Here is a 19,398-nt window from a genome sequence, read left to right as displayed (position 1 = left end):
TTTTTGGTTTGGTAAAAAAAAACCTCATTTTTCAGTTTGATTTGGTTTAGTTTGGTTCGTTCGGTTCATCAGTTTTTATGCCCACCCCTAGCCATGAGGCATCTGTCCATCATTAATTGTTTAATTCGTCACCAAGTCCATACAGGAGCTTTGCCTTGCCTTTGGCCCGTTTTCTGTAATTGATCCCACCACACATAAGGATATATTATGTTTTTTTTTTTTTTTCTAAAAAACGACATTTATTTAGATATTTGGATTATCAGAATTCATTTGATAGGTAATGGTATACTTTAAACAAAATCCTAGAGCCTAAAACCAAAACCTTTCAAAGGATCTTAAGGTTCAAAGGCTTGATGTGCATTCAAACTACCATACTTGAAATTAAAGAGTGGAAGATAACTAGAAATTAACCCTTGGAGTGCAACCCAAGTATTCCACCAGGTGATGGTGGTAGGATCCACTTTCTGCTTTTCCTCCAAGCCACAAAGTAGTGGCCTCCAAAGTCTCCACACCAAGCCTTCTCTTTGGAATGAAGATGATACACAAGAGAAGTATGTTGTGCTTGCAATTCTCTTGGGACCGAATTTAGCTTGTCTTAGGAAGAGAGATTTGATGTTTTCTCTTACTTCCTCCTTACCTTTGCAAGACTTAAAACCTTAAGTAGGAAGATGAGCTAAGTGGTGAATATATAGAACACATGGGAGAACCCTAAGGTTCGCCTTCTCTCTCTCTATTTGGACAGCATAAGGGGGGGTGGGTTTTCTCTTGGGCCTCTTGGTCCAACTTGTCCCACTTGACTCTTCTCAATACCTCTTTGCTAACCCATGGGCCTTTTGTTTCTTAAACTATTCTTAGGCCCATTCTATTTCAACGTAATTAAATCTTTAATTAACTTTCTCTTAATCAATCAATTAAATTAATTAATTGACTTAACCATTGATCTTGTCATCTTCTATTATTATCCAAAATGTAAGCTTATGGGTGTTCGATCCATTGGCTTCTAATCAGTGGGGCCGTGGGCGATCATGAACTCTTTCTTTTATCGATTGTAAATTAAAAACTCCCATTTCTAATTCTACCTTTGTGAGGACCCAATTACGGAATGTCCTCAAGGCTTCCACAAACTGTGAGTGACGTCTAGCAACATATCACAGTTACCCAAGCTAATATAGAATATATTAGGAGAACTCATTTAGTTGGAATTACAATGCAATTCGATCCTTCTCTTTTTCACAATGTTCTTGATCTCGTTAATAGGATACAGAATTCCTGTCAAATCCCTAATGTGATCTCTATTGGCTATATGATTCAATATGAGCACAATTGGAAGATTCTTTTTCAATTCCGCTCCAACTCTGGCCGAAGATTCCTGAATTATATATTAGAACATTCTCTTCCTCTTACTGAAAGTTGAGATCTTTTATCGTACTCTCACTTGCCTCTATGGACTTGTCGAAGATCCCGACGTTACCTTAAATCGAGCCCAAGGATGAGCTCAATCTTATGATACAATCAAAGACCGACTATTCATCCATAAGGCAACCATGGTGCCTCAGATCTAAGGATTAACCTTGCGTTATTGCAACTGAAGAAATCTTGTTTGACATGCAAGTAGAACTTCCATACAAGATTCCTTAGTTTGATCGCGTTCAGTGAACTCACTCCCTAGTAAGCACCTACGAACTTACCTCAGTGTCTACACACGAATAACTCGAGACTAGTCATTCTTCTGGTTGAGCAGATAGAATGTGTATTGATCTTTGCGGTTTGTTAATGCCCAATTGAACGATCCTATGACCGGGAACAATTTTTGTTTGAGTTATAGGGAAAGGTCCATTTGCATCTAACTTCTTTAGATCACTTTCCTTATCTCATAAATCCATGGACTTGTCAAATAAGTCAATGGTCAAGCATGGACCGTTACCTATGTTGACTTATTTGCCATTTTGTGTTAACCTAAATGATTGGTTTAAACGAAGTTTCCATGAAAGATTTCATCTAATGATTGGCTTTCAGGGCATACATCTAACACACACTGCAACACTTCCTTTGAGACGAAAAGCTGTTAGCTTCATCATCTTTGCCTCGGGGGCTTCCATAAGTTTATAGAACTTCTCCACTTCAATAAGCCAATCCAAGAAATCTTCAACTTGTAGGTGCCCATTGAAATATGCAATTTTAGTCCTTATGCGATAGTCTTCTTGGCGTTTGGTTATTGGGTTGTGCGTGATCGTTATGAATTTCTTCTCCAACTCTGTGTCACTATCTTCCCAATGAGGGAGCCATAGGGGCCACCATTCGTTACTCCTGTCTTCTCCTCTATCTTCGTCTGGTCGTGCTTGGTTTCCCAAGTTCAGGATCATTTGATGTAGACCCTCTATGGCTGTATTGAATTCATCAAGAGTGATTGGTTCCTCATCTCCACGGGTCCTATCTTCTCCGTCTAGACGCACCATTGGAGGCACTTTGAGTGAGGCAAGGCCTACTCTAATACCAACTGAAGCAACGAGATATAAGGGAATAAGGAGATCGAATGATAACCTTACAAGTAACACGTCAGAATCCACTAGCAAACATGAATCTGCCAGAGAAACCCTAGACTTGCTTGGAAAGCTAATGAGAAACCCCTAAATTTGCTAGGAAAACTAATTAGAAAACAAAAGGAAAATAACAAAAGTTTCCCAAAATATTCTAAAAACTTTAAATGCTGAAAAGTCAAAGTAAACGATAGAATTTGGCTTGAATAGCAAAAGTTTCCTAAAATATGCTAAATGCTGAAATTGAGTGAGTTGCACTTGTCACATTGTTCTCTTCAAAACGATAGGTCATGGGTCCAATTCTGAGCTTATGGCCCATACTTGCACAGATTGGACTTTACTGCCATGATGACGTGCATCTTGTCCAACTAAGCCTGAATCAACTCAGCCATGTGTTCTACATCAAATTGTAGGAGCTGGTGTGTGTTGTGTTGGGTCGGGGAAGATAGTGGCTAGTGTGGGTGGTGGATTTAGGTGTATAGGTTATGGTTGGCGGTCTAGCCGTGGGTTGTTGGGTGGTATGGTTGTGAAAAGAGATAAAAATCAAGCTAAATTAAAAACCAAGCAATTTTCATTTTTTACTAAGAAATTTAGCAAAAAACCTAACAAAATTGACGACATGACGTCTATTGTTAACAAAAGCAAAGTTGGAGGACCACAATAACTATTTTAAAAATTAAAGGGTCAAAATACAAATCGGACTATTATTCAAGGACTATTGCTCCTAATAACCCAATGCATTTATAACCGTTAGATGATGAAACATCTAATATTTCAAGACTCCGTTTGGAGGGCTGGCTTAGACTGGTTAGGATAGGCTTTGAAGCATTGGATTGGACTAGCTAGGCTTTGAGTCCAATACTATTCATTTTTGCATCAAACAACATACTGGAATTAACTTTTTTTTAATAAATCCAAATTTTATTTTATTAACAATAATCAAATGAAAAATTCTAACTTTTTGCCTATGTGTCTTGTTTTTTTCCTTCACTATCTTTCTTCCTCTCTTTTTAGTTTTTTTTTTCTACTCGAAATTTCAGTATCTTTCTTTATCAAATAAAATTCATATTTTTTACCAGAAAAAGAAAAAGGGTCATTCTTTTTCTATCAAAATAAAATCTGTCTGTGTTATTATACAATATTTTTTTTTAAAAAGAAAAAAGAATGATGCAAATTCTGGAAGGGAAACCAAATTTGAAAGATCTTCAATGCAAAGTGAAAAAGAAAAAAAAAGAAAACGTACTCAACATCTAACCCAAATCTTCCAGATCTTCAATTCTAGAAGGGAAACATAAAGATGAATGAATTTTTTTTAAAAGATATCAAAAGAAATCAAACCCACAAAACCACACTAAACATCTAACCCATAAAAATAGGCTAAGAATCGTCATAATCTCAGTATTTAGCAATAAAATTGAAAAATAAATTGAAAGAGAGCCAAGTAATCCAGAATAGAGAAATCAGTTATAAAAAAAACCAAAAGAGAGAAGAGATGAGAGAAGAAGGGAGATGAGAGACGAGAGAGGAGAGAGGAGACCACGTAGAGCAGGCTGAGGGAGCGACGCGAAGCACATTGAGGGAGACGACGCGAGAGAAGAGAAGACGAAAGGGGGTGTATTCAATTGAGTTTTAAAAGACTATTTAGGGATAAAAAAGTCTTGCGGATTTAAACAGAATATAATTACTTATAGGATTTTTTTAATGGATTTATACAATCAAGATTTTTTACTTATGATTTTAAAGATTTCTATTACAAGATTTATAAGATTTGAAAGGACCACATAAATTTCTTTCTGAGATCGACATAATATTTTTTAAGAAAAAATAGACCCTTGAAAATGAGATGCTAACCTTCACTCTCGGCAGCATACCCTCCTACAGCCACCACACACACTCTCATTTGTGTATTGACGGGAAATGAGGGATGACTGTTAACATGGTGATGGGGATCAAGACACCTACCTCCCTTGAGAATTTTTGAAGTCTTGGCAATGTTTCTTTGTCATGACAAGATATTTGATGTTTTACTGTTAGTGGAGCATTTCGATTCTGGTTGTTAATCTTTGTAATTTAGGTAGTCGTATTGTTTGAGATTTAGTTGGTTTTGGGTCAAAAGAGTGTGTCAAATCATGGTGCAGGTTCCATTTCTTGTGGAACCAGAAATGCTGTGTAATTGTAAACCATAATGAAATACCTTTTGGGATTTATTCCAAACCAGTTTCTTTCTTTTCTTCATTAGTGATCTCCTCATAAACAGAATTTATGAGCTGAAGTTTACATTTGATGAATTCAGCCAACCAAAATTAACAGTCATCCCTCATTTGCTGATATTCAGCCAACCAAGCCTTTGCTTGCATCACCATCACATTTGGGTCCACACCACCACCATCCCAAATACACGAGTTGCATTTGAATGCCAACCTCTTCCACAACAAGAATTCTATTAACGACTTTCTAGTAATTAATCTAAACAGAAGCTATACCCTTTGGGGGTTTGTGTCGAACAGATGGTGGGCAATTTTTGCCCAGCCATCCAGCTTTGTCATATAGATGCGTGAAGGCCCACATGTTAGAAGCTTACCCCAACAGCTAGTAGCTCTTTGTTTTGAAGGTGGTTTGGTCTTCATGTGAGGAAAGGTGAGGAAAGAACATTTCTTATACCTAGGGGTCGTTAATGGTGGTTTGGTTGCCATGGTTTATATGCAGTGCCCAACCGGTGAGGAAATAATTCTTTTTTTAAAAAAATCTCACTTGAAAAGTCTGATGGATTAGGATGGGATTTGAGATAGGGCTTGGTATTTATACCTCCTACTTAAAAATCTCACACAATCTCACATTTTAAAAAATCCTTTGAAATTAGCACGGTTTTGAATACCATAAGACTTTTTGTTACTTATTTAAAGTCTTGATTGAATACCGCCAGATTTCGACACCCTCATTTAAAAATCCTAATAATCTTAATTGAATACCACAAGACTTGTTTAGATTATTTAAAAGTCTTAATTGAATACCACATGACTTATTCATCTCAAAATAATCTTTTAAAATCCCAATTTAATACTCCCCCCGAAAGCTCATTTCCGCGTTAGTCTTTGAAACCAATGTCTTAGTGTGGGTTTTCAAATTCAGAATTTTTTTTTTGTCATAACGAGTTCGTGATCCATTTAAGCCTACCAAACAACAGACTGGACTCATATCCATTTTAATTGGGGGGTGTATTCAATTAGAATTTTAATTGATTTTTTTGAAGCTTAAAAGTCAAGTGGTATTCAATTATGATTTTTAAGTAATCAATAAAAATATGATGGTATTCAATTAGGATTTTAAAATCATCAATACAAGTCTGGTGGTATGCAAGTTCGGTCCACCAAACACGGCCCAAGGGTATGTCAGTATAACAGTATTTGTATTTTGAATGCTGACGTGGCGTGACCTACCGAAAACGAACATTTTAAGGCCGTAGTTTTACAAGTCAACTCTGGCAACCGGCGCGTCTCGACCCGAGCGTTCTAAATTCTCTCCTCTTTCTCTCTCTTTCTCCAGCGTCGACTCTCGCTTCATCCACCTGTCGTCAATTTTTTTCCTATTTCTCTCGAACGTTCCAATCGGATACGGGACCGCCCAAACCCTGACCCGAGCGCCCATAATGGAAGGAGCTTCGACTGCAGGCGGAGGAGGCGGTCCGGCGCCGTTTTTGCTGAAGACGTACGACATGGTGGATGATTCAGCGACAGACGAGATCGTGTCGTGGAGCTCGAACAAGAAAAGTTTCGTCGTTTGGAACCCGCCGGAGTTCGCTCGGCTTCTGCTCCCCACCTATTTCAAGCACAACAACTTCTCTAGCTTCATTCGTCAGCTCAATACATACGTAAGTTTCTTCCCTTTTAAGATTTGATTTAGGTGAATTGTTAAATTCTTGAAAAATTGAAAGCATCGAGCATTTTCCTCCCAATTTCCTTTGTTTAGATGTAGCCTGAAAATTTTTCGTGTTTTACTAATTTTGTGTTTGGTTGATTGTAAATTACCGGTTCAAAAATTGGTATATAGTATAGTATTTAACAAAATCCATACAGATGACTTATAGCAATCGCAAATTTTGAACTTTAGTTGTTCACCGAAAAAATTAATAATTTTTAATATTAGTTGAGTATTGATATTGAATATCAACTTAGAAGACTCCGTAGTTTGCTGAATCATTGTTTGGTTTCTTTCTTTTTTTTTTGGTTTCAAAGTACTAGCATTTTTAAGAAATTGCAGGGCCTCGGTAGTTCTGAGTTTAGGGAGATCATGTTTTTTCCCTGTTTTTGCAGATTGTCAAGCTGTTGTTTTTTTGGCTTGTATTTAATTGTTATTTTAACCTTTCCTGTATGGTGTTTATGGTTTTGAGCTGAATTTTTTTGTAGTGAATATGTTGCCAATTTTGAATGTAATTTGTATTTTCTTATTGGTTCCAATAAAATTTGTTTTTCATTAAAATGGAAGAAAAAAGAGGGACCTTTTAGGTGGGGCTCATTCAAAGTGTTCAATGAATTTCTTAGTCTGGCTCAACCAAACTGTACAGAAAGTTCTTGGTTTTCTTTTTCCTTTTCCAGTTTGAGAGAAAAGATATTTCTTTCAACCATAAAACCTTTACCAAATCTTTAGCGATACATATGAAATTTGGATTATTGAAGGGGTTTTGGCTGCCTGTTGAGGTTTTCAAGCAAGAAGAGCTTATGCGAAGGCCATGCCGTGGCTACAAATGTGCCACATTGAAAAGTGGAACATTTTGGGACCACATATGAGCTCTTGGGCGGCCCTCCCTTGCAGTTTGATTTTGTAGGTTTTAGGGCATGATATTTGGTATCAGAGCACTTTCACCATGCAACTAGGTTAGAGTCCAGGAAAGGGTCGACCTGTAGGCTAGATTATGATGCATCATTATGCATGGTCATGATGGTAAGCCATTGGATACTGGAGGAAAGGGCTACTGTGGAACTATCAGGAATGTGTCAACAAAATGTGCAGACGGGCTTGGGGCACTCTGTTGTTTCATATCCTAGATATCCAACATCGAAAGATGAAACAAGATTTCAGGTAATGTATCTTCTAAAATGCTGGTATTGCAAGGGAAAATTATATGGGCCATGACACAAGGATGGGAGCTGAAATTTTTTGAAGCAATTGTTTTTTGCTGCTAGGGAAGTACTTTAACTGGAATAAGAGGCAATTTTGACTTAACTGACCTTGATTAAGGCAAGGAATTTTGAAAGATGAGTGCCTTGATGCCTTGAAAAATGCCCTAATTTAAGTAAGAGTCAATTAAAGTAAATACAAAAATTAGCATCCTCACAAAAGGATTCACTGTTTTTAGTGATTAATTCGTGTTTGTTTCGATATGTATAGAAAGTCTTGCTCATCAAACATTTGTGTTATGAAGCTTTCTAATTATTTTTTAGACATGCATTGCTTGTGAAATGTGCCAGGCCATCTTTGGTCTGAAAACAAAATGCAGTGCACCGTTTTTTCATATCCAAGTGTTTCCATATAAAACATATGAACCACCTTGCTTTAGGTTGATTGCTACATTGTGGCAAAAGTTTCAATACATATGTGTATATTTATATATATTATTTATTTATTTATTTATTTATAAAATAAAATGAATGGTATTTTCCTACATGTAAGATTACTGATGCTCAATTTGTATATAGTTAGTTGACCAGGTTTCTTACAGTTGAATACCTAACCAATGAGCTTGAACAATTTTTTGAAGTTTCAATTGCTTCCAATGTGTCCACTTAACCATTAAGAATTATTTGACTATGAAACTTGAAAATAATAAGATCCTCCTGTTTTATCCACTACTAGCATTACCTTTAATTTGTTTGTCAATCCTATATACCATCAACTCCATGGTACTTTGGACATTTAGGAACATATTATAGTCTCTTCATAGTCAGCATTAATTAATACCAAATTACTGAAAGTGGAATAATGGTTCTGATTTGAGCAGAAATCATCGTTTGAGAACTTAAAAGCAAGTACTATCTAATTGATATAACTGTTGCCAAATAGTTACTTTGATGATTTTGTTTTAAGTTTCTTTACCTTCTTAGGGCCATCCATAGTTGCTTTTGGGTTATGCACCAAGTTGAAGGCAGAACGTTGATATTTTTCTTTCAAATTATTAAATTTTGCAATTTTAGGATTTTTAATGTTTAGGCCTGGAATGCGACAATGGATGACGAGTGTTATGGTTTTGATGGTTATTTCCCTGGGAGTGAGTCAAAACAGTTTTTAGAATTGAGTCTTGTGTGTGTTATAAGATTTTATGCGCAGGGACAGATCTAAAGTTTCACAACTTTCTTGCTTAGAGCATATCCAGTGCTTTTCTATAATTCCATGTTAATGTCATATTTAACATCAAACAGCAAAAAAAATGTGCTCCAACGTGATGCCAAATGGCACCCTTTTACAATTTCTCAAATAAAGTATATTTCTTTTTCTTTTTTTAATTTTCCGTGCAGTGGCTACATTGCATTATATTTGTTGAAGTTCTCTGATTTCTTTGTTTTTATAATGCGGATTTGCATGGATTAACGAAATAGATGTATTTTTCATTGGGGTAATATATTTAATTTAAGTATAGGGCCTTCCTCGGTTGTGTTTTCCAATGCATGAATTTGCTTGATATGTTCCATGGCTTATGGTGAGCAACTCATAATTGAGGAATTCATTTCTTGTTCATTTAGTTTTATCTCTCTCATGAATCATACTTTCAATATTCCCCCTGCTCACCTACTTTCAAATACATTGTACATAATTTTGTATCATCTCTAATTAATCGCTGTTTTTACATGGCGGAACTGAGTCTCGATATAATGTAACTAAATACGTTGGGACATAAATTTGTCACAGGGATTTCGAAAGATTGATCCAGAGAAATGGGAATTTGCTAATGAAGACTTCATACAAGATCAAAAGCATCTTCTTAAGAATATCCACCGCAGAAAACCCATTCACAGCCACAGTAATCCTCAAGGTTCTATGGTAGATCCGGAGAGAGCGGCTCTTGATGACGAAATAGAGAAGCTTTCACATGATAAAGCCACACTAGAGGCAAATATTTCAAGGTTCAAGCAGCAGCGGTCTGATGCAAAGCTGCAGTTGGAAGACCTAACACAGCGGGTGAATTCCATGGAACAACGACAGAAGGATTTGCTGAAATTCTTAGATAAGAATGTTCAGAACCCTACTTTTGTTGAACATCTCACTAGAAAAATCGAAGCTATGGATTTTGCAGCATGTAATAAGAAAAGGCGATTGCCTGATGTTGATCACCTACAGCCAGTTGTGGAGAATAGTTTTGTGGATAACCAAAGTAGTTCCAGATCTGAGTTTGGGAATATTTTCCACCAAGACTTTTCAAGTAAACTGAGACTAGAATTATCACCAGCTGTTTCAGACATTAACCTGGTTTCACGCAGCACACAGAGTTCCAATGAAGATGGGTATAGTCCTACTAGGAAAATATCTGAAGAACTTAAGGGTGTGCAGAAAAGAACAGAAGGCCTTTTATTTGCACCTGAAACCTTAGAACTTTCAGATACTGGAACATCTTTTGCATTCAAAATGGATTCGTTGTTAACACGAAAAGCACCAACTGTTGGAAACCCGAGACTTCATTCATTGCAGCCAGGTTTGTCTTCTAACGAAGAGGGTGATGGCCATATATCCTGCCAATTAAAGCTCACTCTAGCATCTTCCCCGTTGCAAGTCAATAGTAGTCCTCATTCTGCTACAATACCCCTAGTAGGTCAGGATATCAGCAAATCCCTAGCATCAGGATTAAATGCCAATGGCAAGGAATCAGATATAAGAGCCTTTACAAACAAAAATCCAGCTGATGAAGACATGCCTATTACTTGCTCTCAAGAAGCCACAAATAACAATCAAGGGCCTCCACCTGCTCCAGTAAATGATGTTTTCTGGGAACAGTTCCTAACTGAAAGACCTGGCTGTTCAGAAAATGAAGAAGCAAGTTCTAATTATAGGGGAAATCCATATGATGAGCAGGATGATGGAAGGCTAGGCCACGGAATGTCCAGAAGTGCCAAGGATGCTGAAACACTCACTCTTTGAGTACCGCAGTTATGGTGAAGCCCTGAACCAGGTTCAAAAAAGCTCCCTCCTTGCTTCCCATGCTTTGTATGATTCAGATTTCAGAAGATCTGAAACTTGAAATAACCTTGCCTGTTACTGGTTTGAATAAGTTCATGCCAAAATGCAATTAGTTCTTAGTCATCACTGGCCGCGTTAGCAGTGTGATATTAATGCGTATGTTGTAACTTGCAACAACACACATTTCTTCCATGGTTATAGATTTCTAACTTGTAACTAGTTAGGCAATTTACAATTAATCTGACATAAGATTGTATATTTAACTGCTGCACTTGTTGGAAAGAAGCGGACTAACCTGTTATTCTATGCTAGATGTATCTGTTTCGGGTGCTAAAGTTTTGCTTACATTGAGTGGCATCGTAGAAAAACAAAGTATATCTGAAATTTGGTGATCTGAGATGATCTGTTAATTCATACTGAATCCATTTTTTGGTTTAGGCTTCTATCGAAACACTGTTGAGGATATGCTAAAATTTGAAGTTTTAATGATCTATCAATTATATCTTTGTTTTCAGTTTTACTTTTATTTTTATTGTCGTCTCTGCTCTACTTTCCTTCGTTAGCCTTTCACTTCTTTCATGACATTGTATTACTATAGATGCAAATACTGCGTGAGGTTTAATGGATGAATGACTGATTAAAATGCCCCCATTTCCATAATTTTCTTTTCGTCCACCGTCATGCAGGCAGGCATTGTGTTTTATATTCGAGCTCCATTTTTAACAGCTGGTGAAACTAGTCTTTCTACATAACCTACTTCATACTAGGGCAATAAAAAATGATCACATGCGTTTAGTTTTATGAAAAAGTTTATTACTCAGTTATAGTAGTCCCACCGGGTGAGTAACAAGATAAATTAGATTGGCAAGAAAAAATTTCCCCACTTAAACCTAGATTGCATGAAACAAATTTTTTTTTTTTTAAAGATTAAAAATAAAATAAAATGCCCCGCTTGTATTGATTAGTTTCAATTTTCGTCGTCTAAATTTCGATTCTGGATATTATGGTTTATCTAGATTTTGCAGCCTCTTAACAATTCCTCAAATCTTCGTCCACGCTTAGAGTTGAGTTGGTTAAGAGAATAACCCGAGGTACAGTATTCAAATCTGTCATCTCCGAATATCTCTTGTATAAAATCTTCTTCCACTTAAAATTTACCGGTTATACAAGTTGTCAAGTTTCCACTTTTTGTTAATATTGCGTAAGGGTCATGCAATTATGTCCTTCCTGTTTGGCAGTTGGTATATGATTTGACATGTTATTTTTTAATTGAGTTTATTCTTTTTGACTCACGATGACATGCTTATGAATTTTGCAATGGCATTTGTTTACTTTTATAAATCTAAAGTTACCGTTTTAGACTCTCTTTTTTTTTTTATGAGAATTGTTTGACTTTTTTTTTTCTTCTGATTTCGATATGTTACCTCATTGTAGCTTTACTCAAGTTCATTATGAGTTGCTGGTTTTATTTATATGAATTATGATGGCTAGTTGTGGTTAATTCCTCCGTATTTTATGCCTAGTTCTAAAAAATCAATTGAGGTTGATAGTTTTAATTTTTTTGTTTCTTTTGTTTTATAGAATTGGTGAATGCGCATCAACATTTATTTGAGATCTTGAAATTCTTTATCCATCAAATTTTTTCACCTCGAGTTTTGTCTATGTAATTGGTTGAAATCAATTTCTAAAATAAGAACTATATTACTTGTTAAACTCTATGTTATATGATTGTACTTTTGTAGACATCCACGAAATATTATAAATTTATATTCTTTTCCTAACATGGCCATGGATTTTATAGTACATTGTTAGGATTAAAAGTCAAGAAAAACAAGTATAAAAGTAGAAAGTTTACAAGTTTTCTTGTAGATTACAAGATTTTCAGTTGTGTTTACAAGGATAATGACATAATTGTACTCCTCCAAAGTCCGTTCTTACCTTGGTACTACGTGTCATTTTCTTTCTAAATTAGGGTATTACAGTGTTATGGATTAGGGTGGACCATAATGTTGTTACAATTATTTCAATTATTTCACAACACTTGCAGATTTTTTCATGATTCATGAGTTATGGGTTGCTTTATATAACTTGTAACCAAAAACAATAAAACTTGGGTAACTTTATATAAATCCAATTAGCCAAACTGAAATTGTTTTTTTTACTTGTAACCAAAAACAATTTTTGAACATCTAAACTATTCTTTTTGTTTTGTTATTTCTTAAATGTGAATAAATTATTATAAGGAACTAAAATACGACTACATAGTATAACTCGTTTACGTGTTTAATATCAATCAATGATAAGATATTCAACTTTTAAAACATAATATCAATAAATATCCACTTATATTATAATAAATATTATATGACCATACTCTGAAGCCACACTATAATTACTTCTCAAGATGACATATTATTATATAAAAATATACTGCTCCATTTGGATGAAGGAATTGCCAATTACATAGAATTCTAAAATGACGGAATTTAGATTTCCGTCATTTCAATTTCTGGCAATTGAAGATTTCAGTGTTTGGATTTATGTATGCCGAATTTTGTAAATGACAGAAATTGAAAATTCAATGTTTGGATAGCTCATGTAAATTACAAATGACAAAAATTAAATATTTCGAAAGAACATAAAAACTGATAACCGACATAGAAAGTATTCTTTGAAGTATAAAATAACATATCGTTTGATGAACTAAATAACTCAACTTAAACAAACAGAGCCTATTAGCAAACCAAATCACTCCCTACGTGCAATAAACATCAGCAACATACTCTCTTTTTTCTCAATTGGGAGTGCCTTCAGCATCTGAAATTGTTTGTCATTTTCTATCAGCCAAGCACATGCTTTGAGTTGTTCATTTTCACTAAGACCTAGTATTGCTTGTACTTCATCATATACATTTGCTGGATCAAGGTTCTTAGTATCAACACGGATAAACTCTTCAAATGATAAAGACATTCTAGCAATCGAATCAGCAATAACATCTTTGACAGCACCTCTTTTCTTTGTAGGAAGAATATCAAAAGAATTTTATGCACGATTTCTTCTCTTTTGACCATTTGTTGAGGTTGGTGAAATATCATCAATATTATGGTACTAAAGAGCATGAAACGATATAGAAAGCAGAGCAGGAATTTTGACCATTTCTTCTCATTAACATGTTATCAATATTAACAGTAGCCATACCTGTTTATATGTGTGAATTAAACAACTACAGAGCAGGAAACGATATAGAAAGCAGAGAAGACAAAAAACACAAAAACACAAAACAACTACAGAGTAAATCACGACTTCCTTTGCTGGTTTAAATGGATACCATTAAAAGGGGAATAGTCTGGTTAAATCCCACATCCTCAAATTGACGAGTTTGAAACTTAACTATGGTACTAAAGTATCTCCTGAAAGCATACTCATGGTTCAAGCTTAAAGAAACATCATTAGTACTTATTACATGCTTTGCTTTGCTGCTCACTTAAGAATGCTTTTACCACAGAAGGATTATTACAGCAGTTGAATTAAAACGTAGATAAGAATTAAGATATCACTATGACAAAAGTGACTTTAGGCATCAGTAAACGCAAAGATCACAAAACTCATTCAACACATTCATAAATTTAGTCAGAAACACCAAATTTTGATAGCCATTCAGAAACCATGGTAACCCTAAAATAGAAAAATATAAATTGAAGGAGAGAAAGGCTTGAAGACTAACCTTCAAACTTGATCTAGAGAGACGTGTAACCCAAGAAGAACTCCTTCTCCTTACTTCTCTGGCTCACAGCTTTTTTATGATGCTTCTTACTTCTCTGGCTCACAGCTTTTTTATAAAGCGACAAGGCAGCTCCAAACTTGGCGCTTTTTTTTTTCATGAATATTTTGGTGTTTATTATTTATTTAAATTTTGGCACAACGGAAAATATAAATTCCCGCACTGTGGAAATTGTGAAATGACACCTATTTTGGAGGAAATTAAACTCGGGAATTTGATGTCTCAATTTCCATGATTTTTTCCGCGCGTCATTTAATAAATTCAGCGCTTAAATTGCCAAACAAGGGAATTGTCAATTTCTCATCTTAAATTCCCGACTTTTAGCTAAATTCCGAGTTATTTTCCCTCATCCAAACGGAGGGTACATGTATTCGTGCTTATTCTAAAAATAACTTTAAACAAATGTCTTATAACAAAAGATGACTCAGAGCATCTTCCAACAAAAATTTCTCTTATGATCCTTCTCTGTTTTTTGGTTCATATCTTCGTAATATAATTGGTTCATGTTCCAATCAATAAAAAAAAATGACCATCTTCCTTATCTAAATCATAACCATGGCTACAAAGTTGAGACTAGAAACTTACACAACTTCCACAACTTCCACTTCAGCCCAATTGGTTTTTTGAGTTCTTTATAGGTTCAGCCCAAGTCAAAGTCACATGATTTCTAAAGCATTCCCAACCAGTGTCTAAAAAATCGATATTACCGCAGAAATATCGGCGAAAATATCATTTTTTTTTTCAAGCCAATATTCTGGGAACAACCCAAGTATATTTCGTCCAAATATCGAAATTGTCGCCGAAAATATCGCTAACATATCGCTCCAGATATTATCGAGCAACGTCAACACACAAACGGTGATAATATCTCGATATTATCGAAATTATCGATAATATCAAGATCTCGCGGCGAGCAATTCGATCGGAGACTTGCTAGGCATGGCGAACTGCGCCTTGCTCCGCTCGTGCCATATGCGCACAAACACAGAACCACCTCACACGAAAGCTAAAGGGTAAAAAGAAAAGAAGAGAAAACCCCCCAATGAAAAATCTCCAAAGAGACAAGAAACAAGTCACAACAAAGACGACCCAGGTAGTGTTTTAGCAGAGCAACAAAAAAAAAAGGGGGGGAATATAAGTTCAGAAAGATGGTTGCTTTGGCTGTTTTGGTTATGTTGGTCTAGCTGTTCTTCGTCTTCTTCTTCTTGGGTGGTGTTGTAGTAGTTGTTGTTGTTGTTCTCAGTGCAGGGCAGGCTCTCTCCACCAAGAGAGCCTCCTCTCTCCTTCATCAGATGGCTGTATCTGTTCTCTCTCTCCCTCCCTCTCTCTGACTCTGTTTCGCTTCCTCTCAAAAACTCAAAAACTCAATAACCCAAGTTGGAAAAAGTCCCTGCTAGCTCAATAGTGTTTAAGAGGTGTCCTTGTTTTGTGGTTTGGGCTCCAATCTCGAGGATTTTCCTCTAGAGAGATTGAATTTCTGTTTTTTGTTAAATTAAAAAAGAGAAAAAGAAAAACCCATAGAAAGAGAGAGATAGATAGGCCAAGAGAGAGAATGTGTGTGTTTCTTTATGTTTGTACCATATCTGATCCTTCACTCATCCATTGACACGTGGATCACTTAAACTCCCCAAGTGCCCAAGGCTCCGAACAATCAGCATCGGCTACTGATGACATTGTCTCAAAGCAGCCAAAGGTCGCTACAGGCCCAATTTGGTATCCTACTCAAAAAAGTAAACTGAAAAACTATAATTCTTTTTAAAAACATGAGTTTTCAAATAGTGATGTTAAGATCTAAAAACTTGTTTGGAATTGAACTCCAAATTATTTTTAAGATCTTAAAAAAATTGAAATTAAAATCAGAAAATCATAAACCCTAATCCCCAAATTGAAATTAACAATAGAAAAGGAAAAAGATGTGAGGCATAAACCCAATCAATTTTGGTGGTGCGCAAGAGAGAAACCGCGATGAGAGAGAGAGAGAGAGAGAGGAAAAAAAAAAGATATTTAGTCATATACCCATTCTTAGCACTAATAATATACATAAACCCTACATCATTTAATTTCTATAAAAAAAAACCCAAAAAATGACAACTGGCCCTATTGATTTAATTTTGATTATTAAATTACTTTGATCCCCTATTGAGTGTTTTGGGTTTTTTTATGAGGTTTTGAGGTTGGGTTTGTTTTAAGAAATCCATGACAGTTTTGTAATTTAAAAAGAAATTAAAAGCATTTTTGTTATGTTGCAAATGAGTTTTGGGTGTGTTTCTAAAGTCCATTTGATATCAGCTTTTTCTATAATTTGAGCTCCTATATTGGGTATAATAGTGAATCTCCCAAAATATTACAACCCAAAATCTCATAACTCCATTTCTCAACTTCTCCATGATTGAGTGTTGCCTCTGATATCAAAACCCTTTCTAGTCGCACATTCCTTCCTTCGTCCTCCCTAATCGAGTGTTCAATGTGATAACAAAGAATCATCAGCGGTTTATCCAAAATTAGCGGTCCTGACATCTGCATTTTTGAACTTCTCTCAAATTGACTTCTTATCTTGCAAAGAATCATCAGCCAGTTATGTGGTAAGTGAATTGTAGCGAATTCGAAATTTAGGGCCTGTTTGGTATCCTACTTGGATTCAATTTTATAAACTCAAAAACAAATTTGCCCTAAAAAGATGTTTGATAGGCCCATTTTTAAAAACCCAAACCTAAAAAAAAATTCAAAAACACCCCTATTATTATTATTATTATTATTATTTTAAAGTGAGGTTTTATAATTTTTTTTAGTAAATTTGGCTTACACCCTTCAAATTCAACTTACCTTAACTGCAACCCTTCACTTTTTGTTCCTATAAATAATACCCAACTTTTATAAGTAAAAACTCATGACTAGGATCCAACTCATCAAGTTACCTTATTAAGCTCAATTTCTGATTTATTATAATTTTTTGATTGCCAAAAGACCCCTATTTATATTTCAATGTGTAATGGGGTGGTGTTTTAATTTTTGGTTCCCCAATTTATTGTGGTGATTCCCTCTAAAAATTTTGTCTGCAATTAATTATCCATTTTATTATTAAAATTCATCAAAACAGTCAACGTAAGTTTCGAGATATGATACTGAACAATTGATTGATTTAATGTGGAATAGATTTTTCCCTCTGTGAAGTACACTGTGGAGCCAGTGGAGTTGGGTGGGACTTACTTTGCTCAAGGTCACTCCTTTTTTTTAATGTTGCCCCATAATGCATACACATGTTAACATTCTTCATGTTACTTTGCGTGGTAGTCTAATGTTCAAGTGTAAATAAGTTGACTTTTATTCGTAGGTGAAATGAGACATACGCTTCTTTACCTCGAAGTCCTTACTTCATTCAGATTGTAGGGTTTCCTCACTAAGTATTACTCCATTAATTTCATTTTCACACATCGTAGAGGGGAACTCTTGAAATCTCTAGGTGCCTTTTAATTGCTACTAACAGATGGCTAGGTCAACTTGAATGAACTGCAATCCCTTCGTGATACATTAACAAATGGTTTAATGACAAATAGCCTGAATAGTTTAACCTTTGTTAGAGATAACACTATGTTCTGTTGGATTAGATGGAAGTTATGTTTGTTGGAGTTCTTTTTATGGGCTCTAACATATAACTTCTGAAGAAGTTACATCCCTTCATTTGAATGAATATATATCTCTTCACATCTGCAGACACATCATTTAATTAGGTGTTACTTGGTGCACCTTCGCAAGTCATTCATGAAGCTACATCGTCATTGATCAATAATCAGTATATGACTCATATATCACTACTACTACAAGTGATTATCTCTGATGAGTGATTTCCTGGTTGGCATAGAAATTGAGGCCACTGTCTTTTATCTCCTTCTCCCATTTCTCACTATGCCGTACTGTGTTTCCTATCATGATTTTTCAGCTTGGTTGTGGTCATGGACTTCCTGGTATCTTTGCTTGCCTTGAGGTGAGTTTTTGTTTCTTAAGCTCGTACATTTGGTTTCATAGATTAGATTTCTTAAGATTCTTCGTTGTTGCTTCAGGGTGCAGCTGCCATTCATTTCCAGGACTTCAATGCGGAGGTCCTGCAGTGTCTCACTATACCTAATGTAAATTCAAATGTTCCAAGCTTCCAACGCCCAGCACTGCAAGTTACAAAGTGTGATGCGGGGACGGAAATTCATTTTTTTGCTGGCGACTGGCGTGAAATCCATAAGCTTCTTCCCTATGCACAAAACATTGAGAAGGATCTTAATGTTAGTACAGGGAAAGGTCTAGATGCTCAGTATGATATTATTTTAATGGCCGAGACAGTTTACTCAATCTCTGCTCTCCCACATCTCTGTGAACTCATAAAGAAGGTATTTCTTATTTAGTTTGTCATTATTTATGATTCAGAACTGTGAACTTGCAGCTGCTGTAGGTATGATAATGTTTAATTTACAGTGCATAACTCCTTCTCATGGCTGCCAAGAAGCATTATTTTGGAGTCGGTGGGGGAACTCGAAGGTTCCTATCTATTGTGGAGAAATATGGTAAGCTAGTGTGAATTATCTAGAAAACTACTTAGAATCTATCTCGCCGCAGAAGTAGTCTCTTCCTTGTTTTCTACCCTATTCCTTTGGTTCATGGGATTGGGTTTAAGGGGATGGAACAAGTTACAGTATACTACATTCATGTATGAGCAGGGTTTTGTCATTGTAATTAAAATATTCCTTTGGTTCATGGTTCCTTTGTTAAATATATGTTTCTTCTATGAATAGGCATTTTGGAGGTCTTAAAGATGTGACTGTTGTCAAATAATTTATATCTATACAGTTCCTATATGCAGACAAGAAGCATGTAGAGAATATTTGGTCATTAGATAATTTATCTTCTCTAAACCTCTTTTATTTTTCTTTT

At 35.5% G+C, this 19,398-nt stretch overlaps 2 protein-coding genes across 2 annotated transcripts; both read left to right on the top strand.

The window, feature by feature from the left end:
• The first annotated feature begins 6,006 nt into the window (after positions 1-6,006).
• On the top strand, positions 6,007-11,035 carry AT-HSFA5 (winged-helix DNA-binding transcription factor family protein). Its single transcript, XM_021944226.2, has 2 exons — positions 6,007-6,405; positions 9,438-11,035. Exons 1-2 carry the CDS (start codon positions 6,184-6,186, stop codon positions 10,659-10,661), a joined length of 1,446 nt encoding a protein of 481 aa, XP_021799918.2. The 5' UTR covers positions 6,007-6,183; the 3' UTR covers positions 10,662-11,035.
• Positions 11,036-18,115: 7,080 nt separating this feature from the next.
• LOC110774578 (uncharacterized) lies at positions 18,116-19,172 on the top strand. The gene is made up of 3 exons (XM_021979138.2): positions 18,116-18,463; positions 18,540-18,857; positions 18,943-19,172. Exons 1-3 carry the CDS (start codon positions 18,407-18,409, stop codon positions 19,033-19,035), a joined length of 468 nt encoding a protein of 155 aa, XP_021834830.2. The 5' UTR covers positions 18,116-18,406; the 3' UTR covers positions 19,036-19,172.
• The last annotated feature ends 226 nt before the right edge of the window (positions 19,173-19,398 follow it).

This window comes from Prunus avium, chromosome 1, assembly GCF_965620075.1.
Source record: "Prunus avium chromosome 1, drPruAviu1.hap1.1, whole genome shotgun sequence".
NCBI classification, from domain to species: domain Eukaryota; kingdom Viridiplantae; phylum Streptophyta; class Magnoliopsida; order Rosales; family Rosaceae; genus Prunus; species Prunus avium.
The sequence above is the reverse complement of the archived record's forward strand: the minus strand, read 5'-3'. Positions and strand labels throughout refer to the sequence as shown.

Bases quoted from the DNA above. Each gene is read 5' to 3' on its own strand.
- AT-HSFA5 (XM_021944226.2), top strand. From the start codon at position 6,184: ATGGAAGGAGCTTCGACTGCAGGCGGAGGAGGCGGTCCGGCGCCGTTT. The intron at 6,406-9,437 runs GTAAGTTTCTTC...AATTTGTCACAG, and splicing joins TTCGTCAGCTCAATACATAC to GGATTTCGAAAGATTGATCC.
- LOC110774578 (XM_021979138.2), top strand. From the start codon at position 18,407: ATGATTTTTCAGCTTGGTTGTGGTCATGGACTTCCTGGTATCTTTGCT. The intron at 18,464-18,539 runs GTGAGTTTTTGT...TTGTTGCTTCAG, and splicing joins GTATCTTTGCTTGCCTTGAG to GGTGCAGCTGCCATTCATTT. The intron at 18,858-18,942 runs GTATTTCTTATT...TTTAATTTACAG, and splicing joins TCTGTGAACTCATAAAGAAG to TGCATAACTCCTTCTCATGG.